General features: G+C 45.9%; 1 protein-coding gene across 2 annotated transcripts in view; it reads left to right on the top strand.

The window, feature by feature from the left end:
• Positions 1–22,424, top strand: part of LOC133132555 (transcription factor IIIB 90 kDa subunit-like) — a 64,635-nt gene that overhangs the window by 25,383 nt on the left and 16,828 nt on the right. For both annotated transcript variants that reach the window (XM_061248040.1, XM_061248032.1), the window contains exons 7-16: positions 415–564; positions 2,349–2,442; positions 3,630–3,756; positions 5,042–5,081; positions 5,189–5,281; positions 6,306–6,596; positions 19,470–19,531; positions 19,794–19,875; positions 20,438–20,493; positions 21,326–21,585. In XM_061248040.1, the coding sequence (XP_061104024.1) occupies positions 415–564; positions 2,349–2,442; positions 3,630–3,756; positions 5,042–5,081; positions 5,189–5,281; positions 6,306–6,596; positions 19,470–19,531; positions 19,794–19,875; positions 20,438–20,493; positions 21,326–21,585 (1,255 nt within the window). The remainder of the gene's footprint in view (positions 1–414; positions 565–2,348; positions 2,443–3,629; positions 3,757–5,041; positions 5,082–5,188; positions 5,282–6,305; positions 6,597–19,469; positions 19,532–19,793; positions 19,876–20,437; positions 20,494–21,325; positions 21,586–22,424) is intronic.

Genomic DNA, 22,424 nt, shown 5'->3' with positions numbered 1-22,424 from the left:
GGGTCCTCTCAGGAGCATTCTGAATTGTGTTCCTGGCGTGATAACTTTTGTGGAATTTATCGAAGTTTGGTTTGCCAGAGGTAGTGGCACTTTACTGTTTTGAAGACCAGCACAGTCATGGCATCCTTAGTGCTGGATGTCTCTGTGCCTTTTGATCCATGCCTTTTATAGGTCTGTACCCTCTCACAAGGTTTAAAAAAATAATAATAAAAGTTATTTAAAAGAAGAAAATAAACCTTTTTGTTCTTACTTTGGTAATGACTTGAGCCCAGCCCCTTTAAATGGCCTGTTGAGATCTTTAGGCTGGATCTAGCAGGTGCTGTTGATCTGTCTCTGGAACACTGTGAGTGCAGGGTTTAGTTATGAATGTGATTGTGCTGAAATATTTTCCCCTGTTGCTTATTTCTACCCCAGACCCTTGCTTGTACATCCCACGCTTTGCCCAGTTGCTGGAGTTTGGGGAGAAGAACCATGAGGTCTCCATGACGGCTCTGAGGCTGTTGCAGAGGATGAAGAGGGACTGGATGCACACTGGCCGCAGGCCGTCAGGACTGTGTGGCGCTGGTAGGTTGTCAAGGCGATATCCCTTTGACTGACAACACGGGTGCCAGACCACACGGTGGGAGATATTTCAGGGGATGCGTTGGCCAAAATAAATCTTGCTTAGTCTATTTGACGATAAGTTGCTTTGGATAAAAGCATCAGCTAAATAACTGTAATGTAATGTCTTAATACTTTTATCAGTCATGTTCTAGGAAAGTAAAGCCTAGATGCTGCCTCAAGAAATTGTATGTCTTAAGAGAGCACAACACTGGTCAGACTTTCAGGTAGAAATGTGATGCATTTTTATAGCAGAGGATTGCAACTCCTTGTCCTGGTCTTGTACCACTTCTGCTTGTTCCGTCACAGAAATTAATTGCCTTTTGCATTTAGAAGGCATTTTCCTCATCAAATTTGTTGAAAATAAATTATTGTAGAGGATGTAAAACAAGAAAGCCTCTTGTTGCCTGGAGTAAGAAGGGTTTAAGTTGAAGGTCACACATCTCTTAAGCATAGACCCAACAGGAAGAATTACAACTGTAATACATTATTCACAGTCGAAACAAGCATAACTGTGACCAGTTGAAATATAGTGGCAAAGCAAGCTAAAACATGGTGTGAATTCAGGGCAGCAGATATGATTTGATAATGTGTCTTGCGAGATAAAAACTGGCAGAGCTTTGCGCGGCAAACAAATGGTAACCTTTCCTGGCCGACATGCAAAAATGGTTCCCAGCATTGTTGTTGGCGGGTTGTCCTTGTCCCAGGTTAGAATGACAAACCTCCCTGTGTGTGTATACACTTAATCCCCTGGTTTCACTTTTCCGCATGCTTCCTCTGCTGCAACATTTGAATAATTAATCGCTTATCATTAATCATTTAGAACGTTCACTTACTGAGAGGAAATAAAAGTTTAGACGAGGGTTTTCACTCAAAAGTCGGTAGATTTGATGGAAACTGCAGGAATGGTCTTATCTGAAGGCCAAGCCTCAGCCATAATGGATACATAAACCGAGTAGATATGCGCTGATGTTTTGTATCCATATAAGCACTGAGCACGGGGTGAAAGAACAGACAGAAAACATTGAGAACATAGAGCTGATAAGACAAAGATATTGCATAACTTGGATACATAACTTTTTTTTTTTTCTCCTCCGTGGAGCTTATTGACCAAAACCAGTATTATTTTTCAAATGTTGTCTATATATAGCGGAGATGCAGAGTGAATAACTGGTGCAGTTACATAACAAAGGCAGAGCGATGACAAACACAGTAACTCCAGTCTTCAGAAAGTGCTGTTTGCCAACTGTTTGGTGTTTACTTGGAATGCAGTTTAAGGGATGATTGACAGTCTGTTCAGTCTTGAGAATGTTTGATGTACTTTACATTCAACAAAGCTGTTGTGTGAAGCGCAATCTGTCATTTACCTCATGGTTAGTATATTTCAGTTTGAAATGTAATTAAAAAAAAACTATTTTCAGGTAAAGTGTTTTGTTTGACATGCCATGGACATGCCATGGTTGGTATAGCCATCAAAACACTATTTTTGAGTTTGCTTTCTCTCAAATCATACCTTCAGGTACACTATTCCCACCAAGAAACATATTTTATATCACATTAGTCTTTCAATAAATATCTCCTTATCAGTAATGCGTTTAAACCACAATACAGGGATTATCACATTTGCCGGTGAGAAGTTTTTTCCACCCCGTGTGAGTATGTTTGCTGCTGAATGGCAGCGATGAAATGACTGTGAAAGTTGCATGGGAAGCAGAAAGTGAGTTTTGCTTTCACGCGTGTGTCCGCAGCCCTGCTGGTCGCTGCTCGCATGCACGAGTTCCGGCGCACCGTGAAGGAAGTCATCGGAGTGGTGAAGGTGTGCGAGGCCACGCTGAGGAAGAGGTGCGTGTCGGGGGCGGTAACCGGCAGCCATGCGGAAACACGGGGCCATTCCGGCTCCTGATCCTCCATCTGCTCACTGCACCTAACCGTGAGAGGCAGCCATTTCGTGCCTGTTGCTCGTTTCTCGTCCTTTGCCTGAAAACCCATGGTTTTAAATCATGGCAGCAGGTACGGAGATTGAGCTCTAGGCGCATAGAGGTTCGAGCCACTTCAGGTCACACTAGATGCAGATTAGCATGCTGAGCAATCAAACGACAAGACGCTTCCACTCACTACACAAACCTACTTCTTCGATTTTCCACTACCCTGCGTTTTTTGAAGGTTGTTTTTTTTAAAAACATTTTTTAATCTTTTACCATCCGCAGTTCAGCCCGCTTGAAGTGTATCAGTCAGATGTATTTTTTTTTTTTGAGAAAGCAATGTTGTTATGCAGAAATTGCTACCGATTGCCCCCGAGCGCTGAGCATTTCGTTACACTGAAGAGTTTTCAGTGTTCTGTGAGGGAAAAATCCTGACTGTTATTGCTGTCTGTGACTCAACAGTCTGGGGTCAGGGTGTTTGTTCCAGTCTGAGAATGCCTTCTGACAGACGATGCAGTTCATTTTTTTTTACCAGAACATTCTTCCAGGGCCCGGCTGGCTTTGCGATGGCGGTCACTGTATGAGAGCGTTATGCCGCGGAAGCTGGTATGGCTGGAAATGATCGCCGCCGTGCTGCGACTCGGGCCGCCCCGCTGTGGCCCCGGATCGATCCGGGATCAGAGCAGACGTTGCCTTTTACTGACAGTTACGGCTCCATCAGTCCCCAGGCAGCCCAAGACTTCCACGCTCATTCATCCGGTCAAGGACAAAGAGCCTGTCAACTGAAATTGAATAGCAACCTGGAGAAATTAATCTAGGCAAAAGCTTTCACGGTATATTTTACTAAATTATAGAGCCATGAAAATGGCTGAATGAAAATGCGCCAGCTCTGATGTCAAGCAGAAAAAAAAAAAAAAGACATTTAGTCCATCACATGAATCTCTTCGCTTTGTTTTTTTTGCCCATTGGTGTAATTTTATAAACAAAGAAATGTCTCTGTATTTTAAGCAAATTGGACAACCCCCCCCCCCCTTTTTGTATTGTCATTTCTGGCGGTTAGGAAATGGAAGGCATATTGTTTTTGTTTGGTTTGTGTTCATCTGGCAGGCTGAATGAGTTTGAGGAGACGCCCACCAGTCAGCTGACTATTGATGAGTTCATGAAGGTGGACCTGGATCAGGAGTGTGATCCGCCCTCGTTCACCGCCGGCCAGAAGAAGCTGAAGCTGCAGGAGGTCAGTCAGTCAGCGAAGTGCTCCCGGACCGACACGGGCTCTCTGCGTCAGTGTGGCTCCAACGTTCTCTCCTATAGGCTACAGTACACGTACTCCATAGTTCCATCCAATGGGCAAAGTGTCTTTCTGTTCATCGTCGGCTGAGAATGAAAAGGTTCTAACTGACATTTTTGAGTGAGTGTCATAGGTATATGAAGATACTTTCTATAATAAGATAGATAATTTGAGTGAGTCATAAATATGTTGTTTATAGGGCACTAAATACAGTTTTATACAAAAATATTCTTTAAAAGTATGAAAGAATGCAAAATTTTAAAGGTTGTATCTGCTTGGAGTCTATTCACTTTGGAATCATAAAAGTTATATAATATCTGAAAACTACTCGGAACACAGATAAAAACTTGTAATTCACAGCTCAGGTTATTCAGATTAATGTTTTCCCACGCATGTACTTTGACTTAGGCTTGATATCCAGTTGTTTGATTAGTGACTATGCCCTCTCTGTACAAGGCTATGATGTAATTCTCATTACACACAGGGACCTACCTGAACACTGAATGAAGCCACAATTCCATTCAATTAAAAAAAAAAACTTTATCCCCAGGGGGGAAATTAATGGGGACATGCTGTCTGTCAATTTTATTTTCTGCTCTGCTTGGAAGCTGTTGAATCTATTCCTAATAAGCACGGATATAAGGGAAAGTGCTTCACATCAAATGGAAGTGCTACCGCTACTCCAGTATGTTCCCCACAGTCACACATGTTATTGCTCATTAGCGTACTGCTGTACGTGGTGCTAACAACAGGCTTCAGTACCTAGTTCTAGCTGGGCTGATAATGACAATTTTTGCTTCCACTTGTAAGCACACTTCACGAGAATATGACCGTGTAAAGAGCACAGAGACGGGAGGACCGTATTTGGCTGATGTGTGAACGAACCTTAAGCGTGCTTCACTGCCCCCTCCACGCCTGTGCTGTATCATTCCACCCTCAGACTACAGTGCCGTCTGTATTTGGACAGTGACGCAATGCTTTTTGGCTCTGCACTCCACAACATTGGATTTGAAAACAATGTGACTATTGGATTAAAAGAGAGACTGTCGGCTTTAATTTGTGGGTATTTACGTCAATATCATGTGAACCATGTAGGAAACCTGCCTTTTTAAATATAGTGTCACTGTCCAAATAATTATGGACTGCACTGTAAATCTGTCGCTGTTCAAATGTTGTTTCTTTAGCGAACACTTGGATTCCTTCATAATGTAATCTTTCTTTTTTTTTTTAGCTTGAAAAAGAACTGGCCAAGAAGATTGACGACGTCCAGGGTAATAATCATATGAAAGGACAGCACAAATGACTGTTTGTAATAAAATACGATGTATGTAGAAGGCCTCCAGGTGCAGTTAGCTGGGTGCTGTGCTGGTCTCTGCAGGTGAAATCTGCTGTTACCAGGACGAGATTGAGAATGAGCTGGAGAGCAGTCGACGCAAGCAGAAAGGGATCTACGCCTCGTATGCCAAAGATGGTATGGTGCATAGAAACTGCGTCTTTGTCTATGTGCAACTGTGTGTGTGTCTGTGTTTCTACATGCATCTGGGTGTGTCTGTGTGTGTCTGTTTCTACATGCATCTGGGTGTGTCTGTATGCTAGTTCTGATTTGAACTTTATTGTACGTTGCTCTGGATAAGAGCATCTGCCAAATGACTAATGTAATGTAATGTGTGTTTCTATATATGCGTGCGTGCGTGCGTGCGTGCGTGCGTGCGTGCGTGGTCGTAATTCTGTGTGTGTGTGGGTTCTCAGTGACTCAGACACCTGCTTTATTCACTGTACGAAGCCAATTCCTGCCTTTCTACACACAGCTTCTGTAGAAGATCTTCACTGCCAGTCACCTGTCACATCCATGTCCACACTGTGGAACAAAGAGCTGAATGTTCATTATTGTGCCATTAGAGAGCTTTTATCAGTGGCAAATTGGGTGTTTTGATGCCATTTCAGCTGGGTGTCATGTTTTTCCCCCCACAATCCAATTATAAAAACATGACTGATTGCTATAATTGTTTCTCTATCCATTTGCCAGTGACTTCCTCACTGGAAAGTGTCTACATATACCTATGCTGTATACAAATGCGCGCCATCTTAATTACAGCCTCATTGTAAGACTGTTTTAATGAGGTTATTAATCACTCGCGGCAACAGTGCTGCTGGGCTATCCTGGATTATGAAATGTCAGGTACAGGATTTCTATTTTTACATTTTCTTATGTTATTGCTACCATTTTCGCGGTCAGCAGTGTTTGTTCAGGGTTACGGTACATTCATATTTATCAAAGCCGGGATACGCTTCAAGTTGTACTCCCTTTGCCATGAAATCAAAGAAAATAAAATGTTATCGCCGCTGCAGATAGTCATAAAGAATGTCAGGCCGGTTGTTATTTTGTCCTTGGGGAAATACCGCTGGTTGACTGATGGCTGGGAATGTTTGGGTTGCCGTCGCTGGCGTCTCTGACCCGGGTTCTCGTTCTGACCCGGGTTCTCGTTCTGACCCAGACTCCCGGGACGACGCCATGTCCGTGACCCTCAGCCAGTTCGGCGAGGACGACCTGGAGGACGAGGAGTTTGAGGCGGCCGCCGACCACCTCCGCAAAGTCCTGTACAGCGACGCGCTCCCCCGCCCCCCGGAGGAGGAGGGGGAGGAGGAGGACGAGGCGGAGGCGAAGGAGCAGCCCATAACCCCCAGACAGCCCTCCCTGGCCCTGCTGCTGGGCCCCCTGCCCACGGCCGCCAGCCTGGGCCTCCCCGAGTCTATCCAGGAGTGCATGGACGCCAAGAAGGGCGATGGTGAGTGCCCCGCCCCGGCTCTCTCCTGTAGTCCCCACTCCTGCAGTTCTCCTGTTCTCTGAGCGCCTGCCCCCGACCCCTGCAGAACACCATTCTCCTGTTCTCTGAGCGCCCCCCCCACCACCCCTGCAGAACACAGTTCTCCTGTTCTCTGAGCGCCCCCCCCCCACCACCCCTGCAGAACACGGTTCTTCCAGCCTTCCCATTCCAGCCCGTCTTCAGGTGGCGTAATTGGGCTGCTTTGATTAATTGACCGTATCAAATCAGCTCAGACCTAGACCGAGATATTTTACTAATGAACTTTAGGCAACAGTTACGAGTCTGTGGCATAATGATGTTGGCGGTTTATTAATTTGTCTCTGCAGATTTGCGCAGATCAAGTGAATCACCTGCTGGATGGTAATTATCCGTAGGCAGGAAATGGTACCTCTACGTGGAAGAAATGGAACGTTTACGTCTTTAGGGATAGCCCACCTTTTAAGAATGATTGGTTGAAGTTGTAATCATAATTTCATGCTCTTGATGGTGTTGTCTCAGTGGTATATTATTGTGGTACCTGTAGTATTGAAGTACCTGCGATTGCCATCCTCATTGGAAGATGTTTGCATCACACTGAAAGGACGGTTTTTCCACTTTACCTCGGCATAGTTAGCAGTAGGAAGTCATTTGTTTTAGCTGGCTTTTTTTGTTAGCAGATTTTAAATCTGGGAAACACTTACTTTAATGAGGTTGATCTTCAGTGAGATTACGCATTTCCTTTTCATTTCGTTTTGTTTCTTTTTGTTTGTTTTTGGGTATTCACGTGTTTTGGATGTGCTGGATTTCAAGGGAGATGAAGACGTCTTTAGGGCACTGTGTGTAAATGCTCTCATTGTTTTGTATCTTGGGCTTTTTTGTTTGGCTTTCATCGGGCAGTAGCTGCAGACGGCTTGGCAGGTTCTCGGTGGCTTTGCTAATTGCGGTGGGTTTTTTCAGGATGTTCAAAGGCCCAGCAGTATCTTTGAAGCACCAGTGGATGCTGTACCTTGTCATTAGCCCAGGCTCTTTCATCCCTGTGGTGGGGGCGGGGGGGTGTTCTGTTCCACTAAGGACGGGGCTCTCAGGGAGAGCAGGGCCGTTCGGGAGGACTTCTTCAGTGGAACGGCCAGTCAAGTGAAACGGTGCCGTGCGTCTCTTAAGTTCTCTGCTGAGAAATCAAACGGCTCCCACCTCCCTTCATTGAAATTGCACAATTGCTACATTATAGATGCAGTCACGATGAAAGTTGTGGAACTTTTCCATTTACTGACCGGACTCCGAGTGAGGCAACTGAATCGTGGTGCACAAAGGGCAATTATGATTGTGTAGAAAGGAGAAATGTTAGCTGTGGACGTGCAGTTCTTTGACCGTGTTTAAACTAGGTCGGCGCCTAATGAGGGGAGTCGCTATAAAGTTTGGATGAAGATTGATTGGATCTTTTTTTGTTGTTGGCGAAGCCTTTAGCCTAATCAGTCATGCCAGGGCTTCCGTCTCCTTAAAAGTTCAGCACAAAGCGGTTTGTGACTTTTATCCTAGGCTTTCAATTTCTATGGAAGTCCAAGTTTGTCCACCTCTGCAGCTATACTTGACGCCTTTTTTCAAACCAAGCAGAAATGTTTGCGGCGACTTGTGGGGATGAAGAAAGTGCAGATAAACGCTTCAAGAACTGACTCAGACCGGACTTCAGAAGTTCAGCTCCATGAAATCGTGTTTGTGAAGATTTTAAGCGTTTGGCTCCACACAAACTCCACTGTCAGGGGGAACCTCTAAAAGTGACTGAAAAAGAGTCATATTTGTCATTGCTTTGGTTTCTGTTCTTCAGAGACCAGCCCCATTAATGTTGATGTCATTCTAATGTGTGGGAGGCCTGTTGGGTTTGTGACTCCAGTGTGAGGTTGTTCTGGTGTATGGGGCCAGGGCAATCCAGCTGACGCACTTTGCCACAGAAAACGTTTTTGGGTCATCCTGTCCAGGGTTTTTATCCAGCGTGTTGGCACTGTGTTTGGCCTAAATAAAGACTAAAAGTAAGCCTGATGTGATGACCTCCTTATGCCCAGCTCCTATTTAAGGCAGAATCCTCTGGAGGAGAGAGACCAGATTTAACTGGGAAATTTCGCATCACCTTAAAAAAATGGTAAGTAGTTCATGCTTACGCAACATCAGCGTGCCATTCTTGGAACTGAACCACTTACAGGTGCATTTCCATAATGATAGACTTCTCAAGGCATCTTTAAGTCTGACCAATATACCGGTAGGTTTCATTCCCAAATGCTATGTGACAGGGTTTCATGACTTGATTAGCATATAGAAATATGTATTTTAAACAGCAATGTTTTATTCAATATTCCCCTGTGCAAGAGGAGACTTGGATTTCAGTTAAACATAACTTAACATCAGCAGCATCCAGTTAAGGTCAAGCAAACTAATCGCAAATTTGAAATGCTGCGCTCGCTGTTGGTTTTTCCGATCCCTTCTTGAATAAGAAGCTTAGGTGTTTTGAAATTACGAGGGTGCTTCAGCGCTGTGATTTATTATTGTTCTGTTGTTAAATCAAGGCCTGTGTGATTATCAGTGTTCAGCAGTAAATTCGAGTTCAGCAGGGCCATTTAGAGTCATGTCCAGAGTTGGGAGAATGGCAGTTTTTATTTTTATTTTTATTTTTTTACCCCATCGCTGCATCATGGCAGCCTGCCCTTTTCCAGCTAGTGACTCACGCGGTCAAACAGCCTCTTGCAATCAAAAAGCTTGTTGCCACTTATTACTGGTCATTGTATTGCAGTCTGACAAATAAAAATGGTCTGTCTCTAGTCTCCGTGTCTCACTGATAGATATAAATACATCTCGCAGATGTGGGGATGTGCCTTGCCCATTGTTCAGCGTCTGGAGCTACAGGGCAAAGGAATATCAGCCGCAATCAACTACGATCTGACCCCGCCGTGATGTAATTAGACCGCTGCTTCACAATCGCTTGGCTACCACATGACATCACCGTTGGAGTTGTGCCATACGCGGGCCTTTGTCTCCCTCTTAAAGATGCAGTCGGTAACCAAATACAGGCCTGCTTATTTTTTAAGGGGGAACTCCTTACCTCTTTGTAGTTTTGGAAAATGTGCTGTGCTACCGCCTGCCCTTTTTTTTTGTGCAGCGTAGTTCAGTATTACTGTGGGTATCTCTGTGTGAAACTAGCGGGAGGTTGTGTACTGTTTACTTGTTTCTTGTAACTGCTGAAGAGAACCGTGCTTCTCAGTGTTGTGATGCTGGGTGAGGCTTCACCAGCAAAGCAGAAGTGTACCAGCGCTTTGCGAGGCTTCGCTCACGCTGCCGTTCTCGGAATAGCAGTCCGATTGATTAACCCCATTGTTCATTCTTGCCGCCGGCAGCTGGAGATGTTTAAATTATGCAGTGAAGAGGCCGTGTTGTAGCTGTTAACAAAGCCTGAGGCGGTACAGTAGGTGCAGGCTAACAGATGGTACCGTGGGCAGCCTCCCTCTCCACGCTGCTGCGGGGCTCCGGGGACACGGTCCGCACCGGGCCTCACCGCGGGGGCGAGAGGGGCAGGGGAGAGTCTCCAAAACCACGGGTTCCCATAACGGGTTCCTCTGGGTTCCCCTGATCAGCATGCCGCGCTACGGGCAGGCTATGATCTGAACATTTTTAGGTCAGCCAGCTTCTCGTAGAGTGGGTGCCAACCCCAGTTTTCATGTGGGTCAGTTCTGCAGTTCTGCAACCCCCCCCTCCCTTCCCATGTGCCTTTAAGAAACAAACTGTGACCAGTTGATTGATCTGAATGGGCCAGATTCTTTAAATGGGACTGTACCTGAGCGCAGCTTACCAGATGTTGCCTGAACGTGAGGTGTTACTTGATCAAACGCTGAACTGAATACAGAGAGTTCTGTACTGGCCTCCACAGCACAATATGTCTACCTCAGAGGCTACAGCTGTTCACACTCTGTGATGTTAAAAGTTTAAGGGCTTTAGAGTACTTTGTACTTGTTCACTTTGGAGAGCTTAATTGGGGAACTTAACATAAATTTACCAAATATTGACCAAGCAAGACTACTTCACCAGGTGGCAAATTGAACCAAGGCTTTTCAGTTCAGGCACATTTGCATTGTTTGTGTTGAGGCTTTGCATTACACTGTAGCTGGTTGCTGTTCTCAGTGGTTGTTATGTTTTGTTCAGCATAGGCTACATTCAGCTACAGGTTATCTGCACAGACAGGATTAAACTTTGTAAAATATGAAACGCACTGCGCGCCTTTGTGTTACTTTGTGTGCTGTAGTTCCCTCAGCCCTGATTTCAGACCCACGCTGTTCTCTGTGAAGCCGGAGAAGGGGAAGAGAGTGTCCCCAATTGATCCGCGGGCACAAACCGTCTGTGCCCCGACGAAAACTGCAGAAGTGGACCTTGAAAATGTACCAGAGGCTGTTTTCCAAACTTTGATTACACTTTTGGATTCTCGCAAGCCCGAACACACAATGTGATGTGGGTATAAGGTGAAATGAAGTAAATCAAGTTTATTTGTGTGAAAAGGCTGTTAGCAGCTTGTTACCATGCGCCTTCGCCCCCTGCCTACCTTTCCGCAGTGGTGTTCTAGATTTGGGAAGCAACAGATGGACAAAACGGGTTCTACTTGGTGGAGTTTTATCTCTGCACAGTAATTTCCTTTTATTACATGGTTTTATGAATTCCCACTACATTGCTGGAGCTGTTTTTCGTACACCATAAAGAAACACAAACCCAGTTAAACTCTGCTGTAACGTGTGACCCGCATTACTGTAAGTCAGCCGTTCTTGTGCCGGAGGTGAAAGGCGAAGAGAACAGTATGTTCATAACACTCGACAGCCAAGTGGAGAGGACCATAATCGATTAAGCGTGACGCTGGAAACAACATGACTGTGAGTGGTGTGCTGCACATAACATTTAACCCGTGGCACGGGCTGAACTGAAACTGAACACATTTAACTTTTATATCCAACAGTAGGCAGAAAAAAGTGCAGAATCCGATCGAGGCAAACCAGCCATTTTGGTTCAGCCACATTGAAAGCTCAGCTCCAGCTTAGGGCTAAATACGACACAATTCTGTGGGACAAAACCTTTGCCTGTTTGTTAGAATTTGACTTTTCTGAAATGTTTTGTTCACATTGATTACTTACGAACAGTGAACACAACACAAGGTATAAATTCTGCCGCATTTTACAGGGAAGCTTCCTGTTTTTTTTTTTTCTTTTTGTTTACTCCCAGTTTGTGCTTGCTGCTAATGGCAGTGTTTTTGCCTTATGCTGCATGCATGGGGCGAGTGGTAGGGGAGGGGGTGATGGAGGAGGGGGTGGAGCGTCATAGTGTAGCAGACCTGCAGCCTTTTCCTGAACCCCCCACAGTCATGTGACCTGAGAGCTTTGTGGAGGGCCTCAGACAGTCACAGAGCTGATGGCTCACTGCGCTGAGACATTTCCGTTGCACACAATGTGCTGTACCTGTTCCAGTCTAGCTGCGGACAGTCTGCAAAATGCACAAGGGATATTTCTTACCTCGAGTTATTTTGAAAATTACAAGTAAATTCTGTAATTTGCATTCAGTTGCTGTTGTAGTCCCTCTCTGCAGCACTCAAGTTGAGTAATGAATTCTCGGAAGCATGGGGAAGGGGGTCCCCTGCAAGGTTTTTGTTTTTTTTACCAGGAAAATAATATCTGTTTCTTCATGCTAAACTGCAAACAGAAACCATTGGAATGTTTACCCCATTGTAAATCAATAGCCCGTCCTAACTGTTTCCATAAACAGCCATGGCCTTTACTAATTACGCATTGCAATATTCCATAATGGCACTCGTTACAGAGAATTTAATTGTAAAAACCACAGCCAATTAAAATGTTTTGGTGCTAAAGAATAATTCTTGGGGGCAAAAAAGCAAGTGAGTGAGCGCTACCATTTTAATGAATTTGTTTACAAAGTCACCTTTAATTTGTATTTTGTAAGTAAAATTAATTGGCTTAATGGTTTTAACAAACTTTGCCTGCTCAGTACTAAAGTGCTTGGATCTTCCTTTTGATCATTTTGGAATAGGTGCACCTGTTCCTCACCTCGGTTCAATAAGACTTACGTAACCCGTTTACTCTAAATGTCATACGGTCCTCACAGCCTTTACTGCTGTATGATAACTATGTTGTGAAGGGCAGCTTTCATGAGACAAAATGGAGGGCAGCCGGAGCAGCAGCCGATGGAAGCAGCGCCCTCCTGCTGTGAGGTGGGGCTGGGCTGCCACGGCTGTGTCAGGTGCTTAATGGAGTGGAGGACTCAGAGGGTAGGTTGACTCTGGCTTTTGTTTTTCTTATCTCTCCTGTAATCCTTTCTGCCCCGGGGGGGGGGGGGGGGGGGCAGTAAATAAAAAGGGGGGGGGGGCTGTTTATCTTCAGGTCTTCAGGTGGATGAGAGCAGCGCAAACACACTCCCTTCTCCTGGAGAGACACACTCCTGGCAGCCCAGACAGGAGTAGCAGGTGGTTTAGTGGGGAGAGTGTTCCTGTGGGGCCAGGGGGAAGGTGAGAGAGCGGCGCTTTAATAGGCTCCTCTCTGCACTGCGTGGGTGTCGACCTCGCTCCTTATTCTCGCTTAATTTAGTCTTCGGCTGGGTTTAAACCGGGAGCGCAGCGCGCGTGAAAAGTACCCTTTCCCCGAGGAAACCGCGAAAAGACGTAATGACTCGCTTTATTGACTTGCATAAGTGCGTTATAAGTGCTGTATTTTTTTGTTTTTAAACTTAGCGTGAAATTGAAGGGAAAGAGAGGTTTTTTTTTTTTTTTTGACGGTCCGTGGTGAGGGTGAAGTCAGAGTTTATTCATATCGTAATGGCGATGATCTAAGCTGAAAGATATCGGAGTGCACGCTGACTGATTTGCCCTCAGGAAGTGAAGAGGTTTTGGGAGGGAGGGGGCTCGAAAGAGGCCTTTTTTATTTTATTTCTTTGAAAAGAAAGGTTTTCTTCACAGGTGTGAAGATGAGAGGAGGGGGGTGGGGGTCGGGGTGGGGCCCTGCTGGGGGAGGGGGGGGAGGGGGGGGGGATGCTTATCCTGTGTTTATGCTCTCTGTAATTTGGAACAACTTAACTTTGTTAAATTCCCCTCTTTTTCCTTTTTTAAACCCTCACGTGAAGTAGAACACGGAGAGAGAGGCCGTGTCGCCTCTCCCTCTCCAGTAGCTGTGCCCCACTCCTCCGGCACCTGTTTGTCTCTCTTCGGAGGGGAGTTTTCTTTGTAGCGGACCCCTTTCCGCGGCGCTCTTATCTCCGACCGCATCACACGTGAAGCGGCGGCTCAGATTCTCCCCCCTCGCCGCGGCGCTGAGCCGGCCCCTTTCCGCCTCTGGAAAAGCAGCTCGCTCTCTCCGCCGCCGAGCGGGGGAGCGACCCGGCCTCCTCCGCTCCCTCTGTGCGGGGCGGGAGCGCGCTCCCGGCCCCCCTTGGCCGCCGAGGAGAACGCTCCGGGCCCCGGATCTCCCGGCTCCTCCGATTGATTCGCAGGGCCGCTTCTCCGCTCTTGAAGCTCTGCCAGTTTTCCGACTCCCACGGGAGGAGGAGAGGCTCGGTTTAGGGAGGGAGTGGGGGAGGGAATGGGCGGGGGGGGGGGTTCCTACCTCCAGGCGAAGGGCAGAGTGTGAACTTGATTCTATGGAAAAACTGTTTCTTATTGTTCGCTGGAATGAAAGAGCTGGTAGTCTCACGGCCTGTGGAAACTTCAGGAGGCTGTGCCGCTGAAGAACAATAACCAGCTCAAACGCTCTTAGGCCACTTCACACTCCCGGGTTGTAAACCGAAAGAGTAGTAAGAGTTTTACAATGATGGCACTGATTATACTGAAGAATTGATATTCATGAAATATTACGCTGCTCAGTAATAATTTGGTTGTGCGTGGTATTGATTCCGATTTTTCTGTTGGTAAATGAATCCAATAATTGCGTCTGTAATGAATCACCAGCTCATTAGGCATTGTAAACATCTCTTCGTTCGCTAGTTTTATTTATGACTGCAGTAAAAAAATGGGTTTTAATAACCTGCTAGTATTGTGGTTATTATTGTTTATTAATGTCAATGCATAGCCCTGTTAAATACAAGTTTTTTTGCATAAACCATGGAATATTATTGAATTAATTATTTCCAGATTTAGCTGGCTAAACTTAAAAGAGCCAGAAAGAAAGGACCATCAGGCTTATGGAAAAGCTACCTAAACGTCCAAACCATACTAGAGATTCCATTTGCATTGCAGCCTCGACGACTGCTTAAAACCCTCACATTTTTGCTGTCATGGATTGTCGATTTTTAAAAAGGTCTTAAGGACCCGCTTGCTCTTATCTAAATTAATTATGAAAGGGAACCGGGGTGAACAAAATCAGGTCACATCAGTTTTAATCATTCTCTGCCCAGAGCACCCGCTTGCTCCTGGTTCGATCAGAGTGCGAGTCCCCTCCCCTCCCCTCCCCTCCCCTCGCCTCCCCGATCTAGAATGTGTTGGCACTTGTCAGGTTGATGGCGGTGTTGGCTCTGTCCACAGCTGGTGCCTGGGCCCACTGCGCGGTTAATGCTGGTGGCCTTGAGTGGCCTTTTTAAAGCCCTCCCTATCGGGGGGCTGTTTCCTGTCCCCCCAGCTTGTTGGGGGAGATAACCATTAGGGAATCCCTGAGGACCAGTACAATCAAACCTCACATGCTCCGCTGTGTTAGGGGAGAGGGGGGTGGCAATATTTTCAAGCTTTGACAAATACACAATAAATCCAGCTAAATTATCAATTTTATTACAAGCCATTTTTTTTTCCTCAAGTAATATAGTGGCGGTCCTGTTATTAATTCAGATTTGCTTACCCTTTACAAGAATTGGAGCAAAACCAATTTAGCTGCTATTATGTAATTCTGATTATGCTCATTAAAATTCAGTCGTATGCACAATTCATTATGTTCATTTTGCTGTGCACATGCAGTTCATTAGACGTAAGCTTGCCATTGAGGAAAGGGATTTAAAGATGGTTTATCATTTTTTTAATAGGCTAAATATATATATTTTTAGTAACAAAAACAATGTTATTCATTCTATGAACCTTAAAATTAAAGTGTATCTCTTAAAATCTCCATAATTTACAGTGTTAAATTGACAATGTTAATACTCCTATTATATTTGCGAAGCTGTGGGTACGTTAACAGGCCCCATGTTTACTCAGCTGGACTGCCAGGGAGGATGCTTTTGATTTTGGGGGCATCTCGCAGAGCGCCCAGCATCATGGGTAAATTCTGAAATTCACTCCTGTGCCCGTTGGGTTGCAGCCAATCCCTGCCTGCCGTGGCCCTCAGAGCCCGCTCGGAGACCCCCAAAAGCCCGGGGCAATCTGTGAAATGGGCCCCGTAAGAAGCCACGGGCGAGTGTAACGGCTGCAGCCGCACAGGAGCGGTCGGGGCCTTTGGCGAGGGCCAAGTCCGCCAGCGCTCTGAATTTAACGGCGGAGCGTCTCCGGTCTTTCTGTCGCGCGGCTCGCTGTGACATTCTATTACTTTCCTGCAACCGCGGCGACTCGCTCAGCTGCGCTCGAGACGTGACCGCTCGCACACTTTCGTGCGACTGCCCCCTCTCCTCCTCCGTTTCCCCCCTTCCCCGCCCGCTCCTACTCACGAAAGAGAGAGAGAGGGCTGCCATTTCAATCAGCGCAAGAATGGAACTTGACGCTTTCCCTTTCATACCAAACGCACAAAGTATTTGCGGTAATTGTACAACGAAGCCGGCGCTCAAAAAAAGAATTTTGATATTGCGCCAGATAACCCGGGAAGTGTGGTTGAACACTAAACAGGGTTTCACAAAGGCGCACGTGGCACGTTTTTCTCCGACCGTTTGGGGATAATAAACTAAACGACGCTGCCTGAACGTGTGAAAGGGTGATGTGGGCTTGCCGTGAGGCTGTGGGCTGCCTTTTGTCCTTGGCTATTATAGACCCATTCTTCCATTCCACCTCTGCCTGATTGCGGCTGTGTAGCAGCAGCTCTCTCTGGAACATTATCCACTTCCTTCCTGTGATTGTAGCCGCTCGCCGCTATGGCCCAACAGCGTGCGTCCAGTGCAGTCGCTCCTGACCTTCCCCATCGGGCCTGTGGTGTATTGTGTGTGTGTGTGTGTGCGTGTGTGGCCACTGCTGAAGGTTATAAGCTCATTTGTAAGTCACCCTAGCTCAATTATCCCATTGTTGTATGTAGCCCATTTGAGGTTAATATTGGGTTAACCTTTCCCCAAAAAAAGGAAATGTCTGAACAGGCTTTTACAAAACTCTGTCGCTGAAAGCAGCCAAAACGTAAGTGCCTCTAACAGAATACACTGATTAAAATCCGGGTTGAAAAAATTCAACCAAATCCATTTGCTGTGGGTTTACTTCCTGGCCTTTATGCGCATTTGCTGCATATCCGTTTGGCACTTGAAAGCAAAGATGTCCTTGCCCGTGTATTATTCCTGTCTCTTGTAGATAGTATTTGTGCTTTATCTGTCGTTCTGTCTGTGTGTGCACTCACGTCCCTGAGTGTACCCGGCTCTTATCATCCCTGCACTTCATTAAATGGGAAGTCCAAGATGGGGCTGGCAGATTGCAGCCTATTTCAGTGACTCTCAGAGAGTCTTTAAAAGTCTCTCTGTCGTTTCCTTTGTTCCTCGCCACAAGTGCCTCCTGGCGTGAGCGCGGTGCCATCCCAGTAATCGGGAACAGTGCCTCCCCCCCTGCCCCCCCCCCCCCCCTCGTAAAATGCGTTAAACTGGGAGGTAAGTCCATGCGCATTCCACAGCAGGTCTGGTGAAGTGTCCTTTGATATTCGCGTGCTGGAACTGAACATCTGCTTGGGTCCTGACCAGGAAAAGTGGATCTAAATCATTGCAGTATTGCGGCATTGTTCCCCCCCGCGGCAGCTGAGTGGGGGGTTTTTACTGGTACACCTGCCCGCTCTTAATTACCTGGGAAACCTGTCTTCAGCGCGCGCACGACGGCTTTGAAGAGCAGGCCTGTGTGGAGTGCATGGCCCAGAAATGCCGTTTGAAAGTGTTACATAAAGAGACCTTGAAATATGTTGAAAGACGTTAAATACTCCTGTCATGTTTTGGAACAATAGGCCCCTTCTCTTTGAGTGAAAGCAGAATTGTTGCAGGGATTTTCATGAGAACTGTTTTTCCTTTCCCCCTTTTTGACGTGAAAATCACTGTCAGTTCAGAAATAACAAGTAAAAAATGTTTCCCCCCTTCGGTGTTTGTCTGAGAACTCAAAAGTCGAAAAGTCAAAAACGGTAAACTGATATGTTTATATAGTCGTCTATGCATTAGGGTCATATGTGCCTGCTGAAAACAAATAGCAGTAGTGAAGTGAAAAATCCAGCTCGGTGATGTCACTGGATCATTCTCCTGTCTGAACCAATGCCCATCAGAATCCGCCTCGGCTGCACATCCTCGGTAACAGTAACCGTGACATCAGAGACCTGGCTATGAGCTCCGAAAGCTAGCAAATAATTGGTCCCTGATTATCCATCATAGCTGAGAGGTGAATTCTCACTCTGCTGAACTTTAAGTTTTCTGAAATCTATAAATACATTCTGCTGCGTTTTACTGTCATTCTTCATCTTCCTGCCTTACCGAGTGAAGCTTGACCAATGTCTAATTCTTTTGGAATATTTTATTTTTTATCACTTCTCAGTTTATTTTCCACTATTTGGTTTTTACACTGTTCTGCATGCCTACGCATGGCTAATTGGCTTAATACTGCATTAGGGGTAGTGGTAATAAATGATCTTGTTACTTGTGAATTGTTTGTTATAATGTTAGTTACTGTATTCCACCCCGGAGTTGAAGGTGGGCATCATTATTGGTACCATATTAAGTAAATAAACATGTAAACTAGTGACTAACTATATTTAATTTGTTAAATGCTGAGAAATGGATCAAAATGTCAAATTCTCCACAGGGCTTAGAGGCAGATCTGAAACTTCTAGGGATATGCATAGCAGGCTAAGCTAGTCTCGCACATGTGCATACCATAATCAAGTGTGTCATACTATATAGTATAATGCCCATATACTTGTAATATGGATGTATAATATCCTTCTGAGCACCAAGATACAATATGAGATATTTCATCAGTATGAATCTTGATTTGGTATTGTTTTTTTAATCTATATTTTCCGGAGTCATTGGTTTTTCTCACAGGCTCAGACGCAACTCATCTGTGAAGTTTTGTTTATTTATTTATTTGTCTTGCTGTCATTTGTGATGAGAAAAGTTTGCCTGATTAGAAAAATGTCCCTGTGCCTCTCGGATTGAAGCTGGCTTTTGACGATTTTAGGTTGATATGAGTGTATGATCCTATCAACGAGTCTCTTAAAATTGAAAAGTCGAAAAACAAATTCAATTCTGATCACTGTTAAGCCTATTAGCTGTAATTATAAGGACTGGCGATGTACATATTTACTGATAAAACTGAAGCCAATTCTTTTGCATTTTAATGTTTTGAAAATTGTGTGGGCCCCAATCAGCGAGGAAGATTATCTTTTCCATGTTATTAAAATGAGCTCTCCAGTGAATTACCTGCATGACATTATGCCTGAAATAATCTCAAGTTATGCCTGAGGGGTGCATGGTTTGGCAAACAGCAAAAACCAGCAAATAAAAACACCTTACCCAACACTGAACCCCACACTGAACCCCACACTGGACCCCACACTGGACCCCACACTGGACCCCACACTGGACCCCACACTGGACCCCAACACTGGACCCCAACACTGGACCCCAACACTGGACCCCAACACTGGACCCCAACACTGGACCCCAACACTGAACCCCCACCTGTCTTTTCAGATGAAACGTCAGAGAATGGAGACCTGGACCTGGATGGCATTGATGACGACGAGATTGAGAGGGTGCGTGGGTGCTTCTTACAACGTGTTGCTTCCTTTAGAGTCTAAACTGTCCACTGAAACCAGCCTTGCATTGAAACCCAATGCCCCACAATAGTGTCATCTCGAAACTGCATATTCGGCTGGAGACATTGCCTTTTGCTTCAGTTGTCGCTGGCTCAAAATCGTTGTTAGTACAGTTTTCACCATCTGTCTACCACCCCCCACCCCCCCAGCAGTGGCTGGGCTCTTTCCTGAGGTGGCTAATTGTTTTTTCTTTATGTAGTATCTGCTCAATGACAAAGAGGTTCAGATTAAGACTGAGCTATGGATGAAGCAGAATGCAGACTATTTAAAAGAACAAAAAGGTAAGAGGTGTTGGTGGGTGGTTGTGGGATTTTCTCTCTGTGTGCTTTAAAGGCATTCTTTGAAAATACAATGAATGTTTGTTTTGAAATCCTCCGAGGCATTATGTAGAGTAGTGGTTAATGTGCATGACTGGGACCCGCAAGGTCGCTGGTTCGATCCCCGGTGTAGCCACAATAAGATCTGCACAGCCGTTGGACCCTTGAGCAAGGCCCTTAACCCTGCATTGCTCCAGGGGAGGATTGTCTCCTGCTTAGTATAATCAACTGTACGTCGCTCTGGATAAGAGCATCTGCCAAATGCCATTAATGTAATGTAATATAATTATGAATTTTGAATAATGTAACGTACTACGTTACGTAATGTAACGTAGTAATGTAATTGTAAACATTGGGCAAAAGAATAGCCGATAAGGATTCGTTTTAGTCCGGTCAGTCACAGGTCTGTTCAGATATGACATGCCATGTATTTTATTGTGTGCATGTTTAAGGGTGCTGTGATGCTGCCTTTCTCTCTCTTTATCTGGACTTCTTGCCGGCAGTTAATGTTGCTTCTCCATTCCAGAAAAGGAAGCTAGGATAGCCAAAGAGAAGGAGCTTGGTATATACAAGGAGCAGAAGGTAAGCCTGGCTCAGGATATACTGTAGCATGAGCATTACTGCTGACACAAAGCAGTTGTGTCTAAGTGTGTGCATATTTTCCAGTTCAGTAGCTCTGCTCCGATTTCACATCAGATTTTGGCAGCGATAGTGGCCTTTGTTAACCTGACATCTGTACGCCGTTTTAACTAGATGGATTAACTGAACTGCAGCAGGTCTTTAATGAGGTGTGCAGACGTTTATAGAAAATCCAGATACGGTATGCTTCGTTCATAAACCTCGCTGCCATTATAGTTAAATTAGATTACTTTTCCAACCCTAAATAACAGAACAGCAGGTTGGGGAACTTAACACAAAAGTTGCTTATTTACATAGGCTATAGTACCTTATTTAAATGAAATTATTCTACACTTTGTGCTGCTAAGGCTACTCTCCTCCTGCTACCAGCGGAGTGCTTTGTGCCATTGGACTAATTCAGGGTGTCCACTAGAAATTGGCACAAGATTAAATTGGGAGTTTAAATATGGGATGTAATTATGGTTTCAGTGTGTCCCTGTGTTTGTTATTATAAGGATCCATTAGCTGACACCTTAACTACCAGCTGGCCTTTCTGAAATCCAAGACAGCATTACACAATACACATAGACATGCAATCAGTAACAAACAAAAAGACAATACATTAAAACCAAGATGAGACAACATTACACAATACACAAAGAATGTATGGTTTTGTTTAAAACAAGAGAACGCCCATACATTCTGGGTACATATCATCAGGATGGCATATGGTGGCGAGGGTTGGGATGTGAGCGTCTTTTTGAAACACGCGTGTCTGTGTGTGTACGCATCGCAGCCCAGGAAGGCGTCGAAGAAGCGGGAGCCGATCCGGGCGAACACGGCGGGCGAGGCCATCGAGAAGATGCTGGAGCAGAAGAAGATCTCCACCAAGATCAACTACGACGTGCTGCGCGGTCTGGACCCCAAGGGCAGCAGCCCCGCCCGCACGCCTGACGAGGCCCCCAGCAGCCCCTGCGACAGGAAACCGCCCAGCCGCAAGAGACTGGCCAACAGCAGCCCCACCCTGGCCGCTGCCGTCGGCAACATGGGCAAGAGGTAGGGGCCCGACCCACCGCCGCCAAACTTTCTTCCTGAAGGTCTGCCGTCCTGTTTTCACTCCAACCGTAACCAAGCTAGGGGCGACATTAGCTCAGGAGGTAAGAGCATTGTCTGGCAGTCGGTAGATTGCCGTTCAATGCCCCGCCCTGGGTGTCTGAAGTCCCTGAGAAAGACACCTAATACCTAACACCTGAGACACAAATTGCTCCCGACGAGCTGATTGGTGCCTTGGCAGCCTTTCAGCATTGGTGTTTGTGTGAGTAAGTGAATGAGAGGCATTACTTTGGATAAGAGCACTATGTGCATGAAGTCCATTTACCGTTTACCAAAGCGCTCCTCGTTCAGCACCTAGAGATTTCATTGACTGCTAATTCGTATATGCAGGTGTGCCAAGATACGGTCGAACTTGAAGTGAAACCCTACAGGACTTGTGGATCTCAGGAACAGGGTTGGGCAGCCCCAACTCGGGGGAATAGCACTCTACACAGCTGTCCACTGCCAGAGCACCGTGGCCACAATGTCCACCGGCTTAACTCTTATTAAACACTGTGCACTGCTGCACTGGGGGTCCCGGGGTTGAGAGTGGGAGTGTAAGCCAGGTGGGATTAATGAGAGGGGGATGAAGAAGCAGCTCATCTCTCCTGTGCCCCGGGGCCCCTGAGGGAGTCGGGAGCGGTGCCAGTGGGTTTGGACCGGCTTACAGCCCCGTATTAATGAGTGCCACTCAGAGTCCGGCACTGCTGCGTGTGGATAGCCGGGCTGTGTGTTGGCAGAGTTTGGCTGTCCCCCTTTCCTCGCGTATAGTAGCTCGTGTCTGTGCCGCGGGGGTAGCGGGG

Source organism: Conger conger, chromosome 1 (assembly GCF_963514075.1).
Source record: "Conger conger chromosome 1, fConCon1.1, whole genome shotgun sequence".
NCBI classification, from domain to species: domain Eukaryota; kingdom Metazoa; phylum Chordata; class Actinopteri; order Anguilliformes; family Congridae; genus Conger; species Conger conger.
The sequence above is the reverse complement of the archived record's forward strand: the minus strand, read 5'-3'. Positions and strand labels throughout refer to the sequence as shown.